Raw genomic sequence first — 15,757 nt, 5'->3', positions numbered from 1 at the left:
AAATAATCTTTATTTATTTACTGATAGTCGCATGAAAAAAATAATAATCGACTCATAAATAAATAAAACCATGATAATCTTACTAAAAAATAAAATTTTAATGATGAATAATGCACCATTTGCCTTCAATACGGATTATATAAGGCAAAAATATTTTCTTAAATCAATTTAAACACCTACTCAATTCGAAAAATATTTCTAGTGGCAATACTCTAGTAAAACCTCAGTGATCTTAAAATGGCGGATGTCCCTATTCCCGATCGTAAAAATAAATCGCTAAAATCTCCAAAAACACCGAAAAAACGAACACGAAATCCCGAAGGTTGGTTTAGTATATTTTAACATATTTTTTGTCTTCATAACTATTTTGTCAAATATAAGCTTTATTGCACCAACATCACGTAAACATAGTTGTTTTGATGAACTTTTTTTACCACTTACTTCCTTTCAAGCGTCTTTTGCCACTTGCGATGTTTTGCTGTACTTAATATTGGCGCTTAATTATAAATATTTTACTATTTATTTGGTTTCTTTGTTTTAATTGTTAAGTTGATGAACATTAGTACTATCCCTAGTAGAACACTGTACTCAAATTGTATTTGTTTAAATTTGTAGAATGGCACAAACAAAAACAAAAAAGACTACGTATAGCTGGAAAAGAACACATAAATACAAATGGGAAGATCGTTCCCGAGAAAACGCCGGGACCAGACTGTCACTGCAGAAGAGGTTGTTTCCTAAGAGTACCAGAACAAGTGCGACAAAAAACATTCGAAGGGTTTTATTCTTTAAAAACTCACGATGAACAAAATGCTTACCTCTTTGGATTAATGAGACAAATTGATATCAAAAGAAAACGTAAAAAGGATAGCAGCAGACGGACATGCACATTCGAGTACTTTGTAAGAGTGCGAGGAAGGGAAACTCAGGTATGTCAGAATGCTTTTAAGAATATTCACGCTATCACTGAGCGAAAAATAAGAGTTCTTTGCAAAAAGATGGACGACGGAGTCATGTTTCCGAGTGACAATCGAGGCAAGAGCAGCGGAAACCGCGCTGGAGAAGTCCGTCTGGACGCTCATATTATCGAACAAATCAAAGATCACATTTTTTCCATAGTACATACTCATCGACTGAAAGATTACATCCGGATAGATAAGCTGACTGGATTAGAAATTAACATTTCTAAAATGTGGAAAGATTATACTAAAACGTATGATCCCGACTACGCGTTTGTCACTTCACCTAAAGGAAAAAAGAATGACAAAATTCAGGAGGAACCGACAAACGTAATACAAAACAACTATCAGCAAGAGATGGCCGGTCCCTCTGCCGCGGATGGCACCTTCCACTCTCTGTCGTACCCCGGCAGCGGCCATCTTATCAACATTGCGGAGAACTACTTCGCCCAGGCCATGGTCACCCAGGCGCAGTATCCTCCGCAGCACCTCAACTACATACACGCGGACAAGGTGAGTTACTACCAGCCGGGGCCCGTTGTAGTCCCCCCCAGTCACTCACACGCCGACACCAACACCTACGTCATCCTGCAGTCCATGCCTGCTGTGGCTCCCGAAGCCGTTAAGAACGAATCAGCCGCCGAATCGGCCAAGTCCAAGGATAAGAAAGATAAGAAACGCGGCCCCACAGTGAAGCAGTGGAGGTACACCAGTATATTTCACGAGGAGATTAACGGAGGCGCCCTGACTGCGATCAAAACCCGCCTCGCGAATTACTTTTCTGAGTCCGAAGCGAACAAAAAGAAAGGAAGAAATGGTACAAAAGGCGATACCGCTCCACAACCCTTTAAAGCGGCAGTTGGCAATAAACCCATGCCGCACGTCACTCCGACACTTACTCAACAAACACTGTTGATACCTTACAAAACAATTGAAGTAGATATTAACCATTAGTCTTCTTCACTGAATTCTTCCGATTAATGCCATAGAAAGTCAATTTTCCTATCTTTTGTGGAGAAAATGATTTCCAATATATTTTCTTCAAAAAAATACCTAAATAACAAGCTAATACCCGTATGCAGAGACAAATCTTAAGGTGAGGAAGGTACATTCTATTGTCTTCACCTTCGGGTTATTCTCTGCATTTAAAATTAGAATGTACTTTCCTCACCTTAAGTTTTGTCTCTGCATACGGGTATAAGTGTATCTATCTTTATAAGTGACTGTCCATAAGAAAATTTTCACAATGTGAGTACAATGATATAAGTATATTAAATTATATTTTTCACTAGTAAAAATGTGCTAATTCAACATTTTGCAAACTTCGCTATACTCTAGATCAGTATAGGCTGAATACTAATGCTAATAGGAATCTAGATTTTTACACTGTTTATAATATATTCTTTAGTAACTGTCGAATATTGTTGTATTCTAGATGTGTCAAATGTGTAATAATGTATTGTGCACATTTCTAATTTATTTGATAATATATATGTACGTACGTACATTTCATTTTCTTTTTTATTTATTTTTTTATTTTTTATTTTGCACCACAACAGGCCAGGAGGCCCAATTACAGCGGTGAATTACATCACAGAACACCCAGGCTTGAGAAAAATCCCATTTAAATTTTTGTGTTCTCACCGGGAATCGAACCCGGAACCTTCCGTGCGTGAGTCAAGCGTCTTGACCACTACACTACGGAGGCCGCCAACTTTTAAATTATCCTGGTTACGTTTAATATTCATCTAATGATTACAGTGATTTATTATCTGTCATTGGCTAGTTTAGGTGTTCACTTTACACACTTTAAGATTTGCCATTCTGCGAGCTGAAACCATTATTGGTGTTGGTGAGATTCTACACAGTGTTTAACGTGATCCCCTGAACCAGACAATAACAGATTATGAGACATGTACATACCCTGACTTCTATAAATTTCCTTATCAAGGGGTTTTCTATTATCCTTTCTGTCTTTCAAAAATAATACATTCTTTAAAAGATAATATTTATGTTTTAAGTTGTGATTTTGGACAAAAAAGGCAAAATGAAGTCTAATAGTTCTTATATTCCTATATCTCCTCTGTGTTTTTATACATTATATTATTTAAGCTTTTGTTCATGTGATATTCTTAAACGTTTATAAATTAATAATGTGATTTGGTGTTTAGACTTGTATATTTCAAATTATAATGAACATTTTAACATAAAAAATATATGTTTATTAGGGTCACTCCCAACAAATGTGCTGTAGATAATTATCATTATTCAAATATTTTACAATTATATCAGCTCTTTATGTTTATAACTGCTGTAAAATAATTATTATTTTGTATAATAGTAATCAGATTTTTTTTTAATAAAACAATTTGAAAAAAATTGCCATTCAATATTGATCAATATGATAATAAATATTCCCTTTTAAATAATCAACTCCTTAAGGTTTCCATATTGTAACAGAACAAGTCAACTTTTTAACTATTGAGCTTTCAAGGAAAACCTTTTTATATGTGTATGCTTTGTTAATAATTTAAATAATATACAATCGAACTTGGTTATAACGCTCATAGAAATAGTAAGCTCTCAGATGTACTGAGGAAATATTAGTTTACATTTTAGTTTATGGTTATTTATAACAACCTATATCTCGGACATACCTAACAAAATTATTGACAACAATTGCAAAAAAAATTTTTTTTTTAAAAACATGATTTTTACCTAAGTTATAAAATCCAAACGAGCTAACGATCAGATTAAGTTCATGACACCATGTAAGTGTCCTAAGTACCTAATTGGTGTTTTTGCCGATAACATTGTAAAAGTATCAAACCAGGGCATGTATAAAATGCAAGTTTCGTGATGTCAGTAGGTATATTGGTTCAGCACCTTAATATAATTTGCAACTTCTTTTGTACTTAATGACTTTTTTGTTTTGGGGATTTTTATGATATTTTTTAATGTTCTGTGTTTACACCGGTCAGTTATTTCACAAAATGTGTGTAAATAGATTCTAGTTGTGTATTTTTGTTTGAATTAGGATTTTGTTAAAAAAAACCTTTCTCTGGTAAAACGAGTAATGCTTGTAACGAGCAAATTCAGTCAGTCCCATCTTCCTCGTAATAACCATGTTCGACTGTATACTATTATGTTCGAAGAAATATGTGTGAACTTCTACAGTATTATTTCAAATATCTCCACAACTGTTTCTGCATAATTTATTTTGTTGAAAATAAACACATAAAATAAAATTTATTTTATCCCAATACCTGTTTTCTTTTACTGCCAATTATTATTTATTTCTAATTTTGGTCATGTCTTTTTGTAATACTTTAGACTGCATTCAAAGGAATGGTCATTTGTTATGCACTCATGTTGATTTATTTATTGAAAAGTTTTGTTCTGTAAAGTCGTATTGTTTAAAATAGTAATACTTTTAATTATTGTTATATTTACGTTCCAGGATGTTTCCTGAGTGTAGCCACCGAATCGAAAACACTTGTCCAGGGTTCTGCTTCTATTTCACACACAGAACTGTATTCTTCATCTGCCTGGACACGGACGGAATCAAGCAGGAATTAGTGTGCCTCCTAGTTTAGCGGTTTGCGCATTTCCTATTTTGCTTGAGGTCCCGGGTTCAATTCCTGGCAAGGCCAACGTGAAATATTTGTTTTGAAGTTGCTTTAAAACTGAAATATGTTTCTGTCTCTGAACTGGTAACTGAAGTGTGAGACTGATCATCTTACTTTCATGTAACAGATAAAAGTACGCTGTATTTGGCATTTCAATGTAGTGCCCTATGCACCATTTCGGGTGCAGGGGCCATAATGATGGTATTTACATGTATTTTTTCTTAGTTTCCTAATTTATTATGTTTATAAACAGGTATTTAGGCAAATGTATGTATAAAATAGTGTTGTGCAATAGGCTACATTTTTTTTTAAAAAGGTAATATGTAAGCCAATGGAAGTTTAGGCATTAACAGGACTAACTGGTTCAAATTTTCACTTTACTACACAACAATGTAAAATTCACCATTCTGCCCATCATCAAACATTCATATTATCATAATTATTTAAAGTTCCGTGTGTATTCACTGTGAGAATAATGTTTTCCCAAGTGAGTTTCCACGGTCATCTGTTGGATTTTTTTGTGAAGACAACAATATTTCTAGAGTTTAAATCTGTACATATAAGTGGATTTAACATAGACGGAGAACCTTCTCTAAAATAAAATTGCCGAAAAAATATCTATCTGAATATTAGAAATTTATATTTTACTTTGAAATGAACTTATCATATAATATTATTATTGTACATACAATTTTACGCCCGTTGATAGGCAAATTGTTTACCACCTTATTCATAAAAATGAAAAATCATTTCGTAAATATTATTTTTATTACACTTCTTTGTACTGGTTGCAGTGACTTAGTTGAATTTTCATCAGCCAATAAACTTTCACGTTCGGATAAATTATTTAATCACAAAATAAATAGCCTTACTCTTTTAAAAATCATATATTAAATCGGTAGATCACTAATAACCTTTCTTTTGGTTCTCCAATCGACAGTGTTTTTCCAATCATTTTTTCCTTGTAAAAAGTTAGTGATTACTCTGATATTCGTAACTTCTTTTAGTTTATGTACTCCATGAAGATGAAGCAATGCCAAATATTTTCTGTCTGAAAAATCAGTCACCATCAGATCAGAATCTTTCGAATAATCATAGAGGAAATAGTTCATAGGCCATAATAGCGTATTGTTTAAAATTAATACTTATATCTCGGTAGTCAGATGGGAGAAGGCACTATCTGTAATTTTCAAAAATGTTCATTGGAGCTGAAATAAGACTCAAGTTCAAGACTTCAATCACAGATATATTAAATATCTACTATCTACATATTCAGTGACTTCAATCCATAAACTAAAATATTTTACTGTTACTTTTAAATAGTAAATTACCATTCTAAATTATGCTGTTTTTTTTCTACGTGTATTTTCTGCAACATTTATTAAAATGAAAACTTCAGAAAAAATCTAAAAATTACAGATGGTCGGTCGGTCGTCGCATCGGTACCTTACGCCATCTGAGTACCGAATTTGAATCATATATCTGAGTGCTCGATCAACCTCAAGATGAGAAATGTCCTAGTTCATCACGGTGTCCTCTACGCCAGGTAAGTACGCTTTAATTAAGTTATATTCAAGGTTACATTAAATTAAATTACTATTGAAATAAATTAAATTACTGCACAACACAAGCGCGATGCAAACGCTAGTAACGCCATCTTACAGCCACTTTTAGAATTATAATCTTCATTCCTCATAGGCACCGCACCGACACCATTATTTTAATCTTTTTTCCATTATTGGTTACTTTGCCTACAGGAAATTTTTTGAAAATACATCTCACTAATTTCGTAACAAAATAACAAATAACGTAATCTGAATACATATTTTTTTAAACTTGAAAGCAATTTTGTAAAGAGTAACAGAATAAAACTGCAGTTTAGACATTCATTTAATATTAGATACTATTTATTAAATTTACACAATATATTACACATCCACATAAACGATAAATTTGAAAATGATTACATTTTAAAAAATCACATTTACATAATATTTCAAATAGGCCCAAATAAATTATAGCACAAAATTATACACATTACAAACTATAAAGCGAGATGGTATCTGAGACCTAATTTTGTACAATTTTTATGCATACGATTTTTGTGTTTACTGTAATGAATCCAATATTTACCCCTTACCTACATGCGCGATCGGGAGTTTACTACAAGCAAATGCGCACGGCACGCCGCGCCATACCGTAATTTGCTCTAAACCATTTCGCACTGATGAGTTTTCGCAGGAGACATAAATTGAATGGGATGATTATAACTAAATACGAAACTACGAGTACGAAAGTAATTGAGTATAAAAGATATAAATAAAACATGTATGACCAATACAAAATAAAATAAAACGGTTACGTATGAATATTTTCCAAATTCACAAAACAAATAGATAGTGTTAGTGGCATTATATAAATGTTTTACAATACTTACGCAAAATTCACAAAAAAAATAGTATTACTGGCTCCAAATGAGCTCCAGAAAAAATTTACCAAAATATCACACATTACTTACTAAAGTATGCATTGTTAACTATCAATAAAAATTTGGTAGGTGTTTAGGTCATGATCTACTTGAATAATATCATATTAAAAATCTAAAAGAACGGTTACACATCAAACATGAGAAAACTGAAAATAAATCATAAATAAACTCCGAAAAATTCGAGTTCATTTCGTTTTGTTTGGAGTTTTTGGCATGAAAACTTTGGTGAATTGGATTCAGCCAGGCAGGCAGCGAGATTGAAATGGCAGTGGGCAGGACACATGGCGAGACAAAATGATGGCAGGACGATACCCAGAATAATAAAGTGGAGACCATGGGCAAAAAAAATAAGTGTTGGAAGGCCACAGAAAAGATGGGTCGACGGCATCGCCTCTATTGCCGGTAAAACATGAATGATGAAAGCGGGTGATAGGAAGGAATGGAGAGGTTTGGAAGAGGCCTTTATCCAGCAGTGGAGAGAATGAGGCTGAAAAAGAAAGAAAAAAGAAAACTCCGAAAGCTACACAAGCTTTATGGGTATTCGAGAGTATATTATGTATTATCAAGGTTTTGGGTGTTTTTTTTTTAAATAATGCATTTAATTATTGCAATTTTTGTTTTATTTCAAATTGTTGTTATTTTAATTTTAAGATCTATTAAGTTGTATGTATTTTAAAGTTGTTTAAGGTTTATCTGTTGGTCTGCAATATTGTTTTGCTCCTATTCAACATTTGTAAATACTGTTTGTTTCTGGCTAGAATAACCAAGAATGGTTAAAATCATAATTAATGAAAAAAAAGGTATTCGACCATAAAAACACCGTTTTAAATAAATGTTTTATGTCAACCATGTCGGGAATCTTTTAATTTTTTAACACTATTAAAATTATAAAATAATATAATATTCATTACTAAATTATAATTGTGTCGGGTTCGTGGTATAGTGGTCAACGCGTTTGGCTATCATGCAAAGTGTCATGTGTTCGATTCCCGACATAGATGACATGATATTTTAATTTGAAACGATGCTTTTACATTCGAATATGTCATAATTCCTGGACTGGCATCTAAAGCGTTAAACTGATCATTTTACCGTCATGTAGCAAAATGATCGAGATACGCTGCGATTGGTGTACCAATACAGTGCCCTATGCACCATTTGGCACGGAAAGGTAATGATGATGATGATTAAATTATACTTTGATAAGAAGCTTGCGTAGCTTCGAAACCGGTCGGTAATAAAATGTAAACGTCGCGTCGGTTCAAAACAAAGTTGTTTTATTTTAATTTTAACAAAGTAGAAAAGTTTAAAATAAGAATCAGAGGCCGCCGGCCGTATGATTTCGTTATCGTCGAAGGCGATAACGACAACATCTATGCTATGCAAACAAGCGAAGTTTCGGTTTCGCTTGGGTACCCCATACAAAAATCTTGCCGAACCGAACCGAAATGTCATTGAAATCTTATCATAAACACCCATGACGTGATGCTTTGATCACATCATTTTCGTTTTCCAAGTAGGCAAAAAAGTAGGTATCGACTGCGGAAAATGTATCAATATAATAAAGTATACAAAATAACGAAAGTAAAAAAAAAAACTTAGGGTTACGCAAACAATAAATAAATGTGAATACTTCCATTATAACACACGCACAGTCCTGCGTACGCAACTCATTTGAAACATAAATACACGCGCACGGTATTGAGTACATGAGTACCGCAATCGGAACCTTCCTACTTTGACACTCGATGACAAATTAATAGTAACCTGCGGTACTTGCAATCTGTTGTGCGAATAATAAATTAGGAATATATATCATGGCCCTACTGGTGATTCGGCTTGCATTTACCGGGCTATTTCAAATTTATAAAAAAAAACCAGTACGTAGTGCCGTGGCGCACGTAGATAAGGGTTAAAAGTTTGTAATCGTACCTACATGTGCCGAATTGACTATTTTAAAATTGTGTTGTTTTAAGATCGAATATCAGTTTAGAATCAACATTAAGGGTAGTTTTAAATATAGAGAAGAAATACAATATCGTTCAAACAGGATGATAAATTAACGTGGGCAGTAGGTTTTCAATTCGTCCATTGTACACGATTTGCGGCAACATTCTTCAGTAATTCCTCTCCTGAATCTGCGGTAGACCAAGTCGTTTTTGGGCATCAGGGAATTAGCCATTTGTCGGGATAAGAAAGGCCACTTTGGTTCTTCTGGCATTTGGTCATACAAGTAATCCTCACCACTGTCAACATCGTTATCTAAAAAACACACACAAATCTTGACTCCTAGGGTGCTATTCTGAACCACTCTCGCGGCACGAGAAAACAGTTTTTCTCGTGAATTTTTTATGTAAATACACGAGATAATACGACTTCGAGAGTGTTTGTAATACCAGCCCCGGGCTGCTATTCTGAATGCTTTTATATATAAATAGAATACCAGCCCAGTGACAAAAGTATTTTACAAAATAAATATTTGTTAAAAGTAGTGATTAAATATGCTTTTCACAATAGATCTAAACAGGTTGCAGGTTCTAAACGGCTTTTATACCGCACCGATCCCCATTTCTCAGATTATTATGTCGACCCTGCCGGAAATCGAACCCGAGATCTCAGGCATGGTAGGCAAATACTCTAACCGGTACACCACGAGTCGGACTTAGGTATTTTCACCCGATTTCATTTTTCGGGATTTTTACCTAAGAATAGCCCTCGATTAAAATATGTAGGTATGTAAGTACTAAAATATGTAGGTATTTGAGTAATAAAATATGTAGGTATGTAAGTACTAAAATATGTAGGTATGTAAGTACTAAAATATGTAGGTATGTAAGTACTAAAATATGTAGGTATGTAAGTACTAAAATATGTAGGTATGTAAGTACTAAAATAAGTAGGTATGTAAGTACTAAAATATGTAGGTATGTAAGTACTAAAATATTATTTTTATTTTCTTTCTGTTGACGCCCATGGGGCTTTTACATTATACATACTATATCATAAGAAAAAGTTACACATTAAACATAATTAACATTTTTTCAAATATAAAAATTAAAAAAAATAAAATATTATTAAAATTTAAAAATAAAGTTACATAGTTAACATAATACACTATTAAGACATAATACATACATTATATTATGTTTATAATATAAGGCATAACAGGATTCAAATAAAACATAATTATTTTTTTACACCGGTAAACTAAACTTTAAAGTGAAGTTATTTAAAATGTTGAAAACTGAAAAGGGTTTTATAAACTAAAAATATAAAACATAACACGGGCTAACTTTTAAGCATACATAAATACGATCGAGGATTTATTGACTAGACTCAGTCGCGTCGGTCGCCTGTAGTACTTTGGTCTTGAATATGCTCAATGAGTAACGAAATATATCAACATCGCCATATTCATTACCAAGGCGATGAAGTCTAGCTATAGGTGAATTTACATAGTAGTTGTGCCCGCTGGACGCCTCGACAAACACCGACTTATTTCGTGTGCGGCGGGAAGGTATTTTAACCCTTATACTGCTAAACAACGATATATCGTTGTTGTTAATCCCTATCATAAAGTTCTAACTAGACTGATGCTGACGTCATAATCCCCAAAAGGGTAAATGAATTCGGGAACTGCTTGTTGCACTTAACTGTCAGTGGTATAAAACATTTTCAAAACATAAAAATTACTTATTCGACGGCTTATTATTTAGTTTCGTACCTATTTCAGGCCTAAGGAAAATTTAATACAAAAAATATTTTCTTACGCGCAGTAAAAATTTAAGTATTAAATTGTACAGCAAAGTTTCTTGAAAATGAATAAAAAATAATTTAAAATATTTTAATGAAAACGAACAACTTTGAACGACGTCACTTGTTCATATGAATCAACCAATGATAAGAGGGTTGTTTAAGATTTCCGGTTTGCTAATCGTCAATAAACCAATCAACAGAACTAACCGAGATGAAGGGGAAGAGACCTTGCGACGTCACACGCGGATTAATGTCAGAAATACAAAACTTTAAAAGATCGTAGCGCTGATAATACGATACATAAAAATTGAAAAAAAAAGCTTCGTCTATTAACCATTTTATTTTTTTAAACCACTAAACATCCTCATTATAAATTTACTTATGATGTTTAAATTCACAGTGCTTTTAAGAAAAGAGAAACGACTAAACACAGGAAACTTCTAGCTAGTCGGGACCTGAAACAGTGAACTTTTTTACATTCCAGAAACAGTGAAATAAAAAATAAATCAATGTTAGTAGTAAGATTTTTTATCACTTATATGACATCTGAGGAAAATAATTATATTCGGTGTTTTCCCCGCTATTAAACTCGATTCAGTGATTACGAAAATATTGATGTACTTCCGTAATGAATAACTAATTGAATACTTTACCTTTAATATAAAAGTTCTTATCTAGTGAGGTCCCTATATCACCGGAAAACCCCATAATTAAGAATATAAACAAATAAGTAAAGAGCCATAAAACATAAAAATAATTCACCATGGAACCTAATGATTGTCAATTAGGACGTTTAAATATTTAAAAAATCATTTGTTAATTTATTATAATGGGTACCCACAGTAATGGGAAATCAAAATATTTTAGCTGTTCATTAGGTAGTAATTATTACTCTACTAACAAAACGTAATTATTACTATACAAACTCTATTCTACAAACTGTTCTACAAAGAAAACGTAAATGAGGTATATCAGCTCGATATTGATCCAAAAATACTTCAGAAAAAGCTTCTTCGATTTCGTGCTCTTCGTAAGAGTCATATTATAAATTGTTATCACTATCACTTAAAAAGATATCATTATTGTCTAATTCACTTTGGAATAGGTTCAGCTGCTAAGCCTCTGAGTTTCTCGGCGAGATACTATTATTTCTTTATCACTTTTACTATTCGTTATCATTTTGAATGATATATTTTGTAAATTTATTCACAATAAAAAACACGCTTTGCAGAGTTAAATTGTTAGTTAAAGTAACAAAGTAAGATTAAAAATATATATAAATGTAAAAAATATGTAATTTACCTCAGCTGTTTGTAATTTCGGCAACTGTTGTCTATCTCACTCAATCCATTATGCGTGAACTAGCTATTAGTGAAACGGAATATTTTTCTTAGAAGAGATATCAATTTGTGAGACAGATGTACAAAAACATTATTTTTTTAAATTAAAATTACATTATGACAACTACCAAGAAATAATATCACTTAGTACATTTACCGGATACCTTTAAGTTTCAATCTAAATAACTCCCTACAAACATTTGGACATACTAAAAATATTGTTGATTAAAATAACTTGTATAAAAAATTTAAAGTATTTTTAGGCATTACCTAGGAGGTAAAATAATTTATCCAGATGAAACTCACCGACATTAATAAAGGTTTTAGCTCTTTTAGTTTGCAAAAGTTAACAGTTGGAAGAGTTGGGGTAATGTAAAAATAACCATGAATGTGGATGTGTAAACATACCCAGAATAGTGAATATTTCGCAGTGTGTAAAGTGGTCATTTGAACCAGCCAATGACAGATCATAAGTCCTGTAAATGCCTAGACTTCCATATTCCCTTGGCAAAAATGTTTTCCCTCTCTGTTGCAACAAATTTCAAGATATATTTTACTCAATTTTTGTTTAGCATGCATTTATGGAAGTGGTAGGTTTGATAATATATAACAGAGCACTTTGCCCCGCAATCAACAAAAAAACTATCATAATTATTTCGTTTCTGCGCCTTGAGATTGCAGTACGAGATCAGTTTTGTTTGTTTTAATTTTAAATTTAGAAAGGGTTTACAACCGCTGTACGAAAATTGTCTATTTGCGGCACGAATTTTCTATCTTGCTCACTCCATTGGGTTTGAACTAGATATTTATGAAATGGAAGATTTTTCTTGGAATTGCTATTAATTGATAAAACAGTAGTGTGTTTGGAAAACAACGTATTCGATAAAATATTTTTGAAATGTATAAATAAGAGGATTTCTGATTAGATTCTTGAAAAACTGCGTAGCAGCGTAAGGGTTAATATTGACCAGTCGCGTTAAATCAGGGCTGTCCAGCGCGCCATTTACAATTTTATATAGGTTTACTAAATCGGTTAAGATTCTCCTATTCGAGAGAGTAGACAATTTTAAATTATTTGATAGGAAATTGTAGTCGATTTGGTCAACGGGAATATTAAGTTTAAAATTTATGAAGCGAAGGAATTTATGTTGGACTTTTTCTAATTTTATGTTATGTATTTTATAGCAAGGTGACCAAATTATTGAATTATACTCTAAGTTACTCCGAACTAAGGCAACATATAAAGATTTAAGCGAATCGATGGAATTAAAATCCTTCACCGTTCTCAGCAAATATCCGAGACACTTCATTGCCTTGTTAGTAACTGCATCAATGTGTGGAGCAAATGACAACTTGTCATCGAACACTATACCTAAATCTTTTATTTCTGTAACTCTTACGAGATCTGTGTTATTTATATTATAAGAGAAGTTGATTGAAGTTCTATTACGGGTAAACGTAATAACACTGCACTTGTCAATATTAAGAAAGAGCTCATTTCTCTGACACCAAGTATATAGACTCGCCAGGTTTAATTGAAGAGATTCGCAGTCACTAACAGAAGCAATAGTCTTAGATAATTTCAGGTCATCAGCAAATATATGTAGGTATGTAAGTACTAAAAAATTCCTTCTTTACCCCCTCCTCTCTGATTTTTTTATTTATTTATTTACGGACATTGACAATTTAAACTGATTAATATTTACAATATAAGAGCTGTTAAAAACATTTTGAAAAAAAGAAGCGTTAACAAACATAAGGGACATATTCATAGTATAGTGTAAATATTTAGTCAATTTATATTTCTAAAACTAATATGTATATGTCAATGCTTTGTTCTATAGTGAAAATATTATAATATACCGAGAATATGTTCATATACTCAATTTTTTCAAATTGAGTGGTTTGGGTAGGTAGGAAGAAATGGCCCTAAGTCAATATGCCCCGCTCTTGTGCATATGGATGTAAACTGTATGAACTTATAGTATAGCAAAACTCCAATTATCCGGATTTATGAGTGCCAGATTTGATTGCTTTTGAAATAATACAGTGAATTGGAATCACATAAAAAAAGCTTTAACATGTCTTACGAAGTTAATTGCACAATTAAATTAAAATTAAAAGCTTCTCCTTTATATTTCATTTCCTGAAAACGATCTGGATATTTGGCAATCCGGATGACTGGAGTTCGGCTAAACGGAGTTCTACTGTATTAACACAAGAACGCAACATAGATGTATTTTTTAAAGATAAATAATTGATTGCAAAAATATAATTCCTTACATAATATTGTATCCTTCTTGTCCCACTGGCCGCGGAGCGTAGGAGGGGGGCAAATGAGGGCGATCGTATCGGCCAGATGCTTTCCACAGAGCCTCTTTCTCACGTTGCTATTTGACTGCGAGTGTGCCACCATTGATGAAAGGCATACCAAAGCTATCAACCAAAGACAGTTCATCTACAAAAACAAAATATCATCAATAATAATGCTATAATGTCTCATGTCCCCACATTTAGAAGCTGCTTTTTTGACATTTCGTGTTTCATTAACTGCGAGTGTGCCACCATTGATGAAAAGCATATCAAAGCTATTAACCAAAAGCAGTTCATTTACAAAACCAAAGGTCATAAAAAATAATGCTATCTTTAGTCTTATGCCCCCACATTTAGAAGCTGATTTTAGACATTTTGTGTTTCATAAACTCGTGCAAAATTTCTTTCACATATTATATTAAAAAATAACAAATATGACTAGGACATATTTTGAGACTGGACGTATAGTTTAGGAGTAAATCGAATAAAACTGTTTTGCACGTATGGGAGGCAACATATAAATATGATTATCTCGTGATTTTTATATTATACAGATATAAATTTATCTTGCTTCTTGATTGAAAAAATAAAAACAAAAAATACCTATGTTATTAAAAACATTTCCATATCAAAACTGTCAAACAAAATAATATTTACAAAGTTAACATTTACACAAATAATTATATAATAATACAGTTCACTCACACATTTTTATTAATTTTATTTTTTAAATTATTGCATAAAATTAGTATATATATTTGGTAACAGGGAATCTATGTAAAACAAATTAATATAAAATGAAAACGGAGTGTTCTCTGTTTATGATAGTCTCCATCTAACATGGCTCAGCCTGTTCTAAGATGGAGATTTTTTATCTTTTAGAGCATAAGTATATATATGTATAACAGATGCATCAACAAAGTTGACTAAGGAGCAAATCAATAAATTAATTCCTAAAAGCACTGAAATACTAGGAGTTATAAGCATAATGGCGGCTAAAATGGCCGAAATAAGTGGGGAAAACAATGTTTTCAAATCAATAAATACTCAAAGCAAAGAAAAGATAACGCACAAGGCGGAAATTATAATAATCGAGCCAAAAGAACAGCAAACAACAAAAAAAACCATTGAAGAAATAAAAAAAAAGATTGACCCAGTAATAACTGGCATTACGGGAATAAAAAATGCTCGGAACGGAAAAGTCATTCTGGAATGTAAAAACAATAAAAAAATAGAAACTATTCAAACTCAAATAGGAGATAAATATAAATT

At 32.4% G+C, this 15,757-nt stretch overlaps 2 protein-coding genes across 3 annotated transcripts; one reads left to right on the top strand and one right to left on the bottom strand.

Moving 5' to 3' along the window:
• Positions 1-220: 220 nt before the first annotated feature.
• LOC148275935 (uncharacterized) lies at positions 221-4,762 on the top strand. 2 transcript variants are annotated; one of them, XM_088234994.1, is made up of 3 exons: positions 234-322; positions 616-929; positions 4,420-4,762. In XM_088234994.1, exons 1-3 carry the CDS (start codon positions 238-240, stop codon positions 4,429-4,431), a joined length of 411 nt encoding a protein of 136 aa, XP_088091120.1. In that variant the 5' UTR covers positions 234-237; the 3' UTR covers positions 4,432-4,762. The 2 variants fall into 2 exon arrangements, with proteins under 2 accessions (XP_088091119.1, XP_088091120.1); XM_088234993.1 differs by lacking the exon at positions 4,420-4,762 and having other exon boundaries at positions 221-322; positions 616-4,215.
• A 4,260-nt stretch (positions 4,763-9,022) lies between these two features.
• On the bottom strand, positions 9,023-14,630 carry LOC148275934 (bombyxin-related peptide B-like). Its single transcript, XM_088234989.1, has 2 exons — positions 14,456-14,630; positions 9,023-9,338 (listed from the first exon to the last, which is right to left on the bottom strand). The coding sequence occupies exons 1-2, from the start codon at positions 14,628-14,630 to the stop codon at positions 9,136-9,138; spliced, it is 378 nt and encodes a 125-aa protein (XP_088091115.1). The 3' UTR covers positions 9,023-9,135.
• Between the last annotated feature and the right edge of the window lie 1,127 nt (positions 14,631-15,757).

Source organism: Micrasema longulum, unplaced genomic scaffold (genome assembly GCF_059751315.1).
Source record: "Micrasema longulum isolate JH-2025_06_02 unplaced genomic scaffold, ASM5975131v1 h1tg001315l, whole genome shotgun sequence".
In the NCBI taxonomy this organism is placed as follows: domain Eukaryota; kingdom Metazoa; phylum Arthropoda; class Insecta; order Trichoptera; family Brachycentridae; genus Micrasema; species Micrasema longulum.
This window is presented reverse-complemented; position numbering and strand designations above follow the sequence as displayed.

Coding starts and splice junctions, on each gene's coding strand:
- LOC148275935 (XM_088234993.1), top strand. CDS start 238: ATGGCGGATGTCCCTATTCCCGATCGTAAAAATAAATCGCTAAAATCT. Junction 323..615: donor ACGAACACGAAATCCCGAAG/GTTGGTTTAGTA, acceptor TTAAATTTGTAG/AATGGCACAAACAAAAACAA.
- LOC148275934 (XM_088234989.1), bottom strand. CDS start 14,630: ATGAACTGTCTTTGGTTGATAGCTTTGGTATGCCTTTCATCAATGGTG. Junction 9,339..14,455: donor CAAGAAGGATACAATATTAT/GTAAGGAATTAT, acceptor TGTGTTTTTTAG/ATAACGATGTTGACAGTGGT.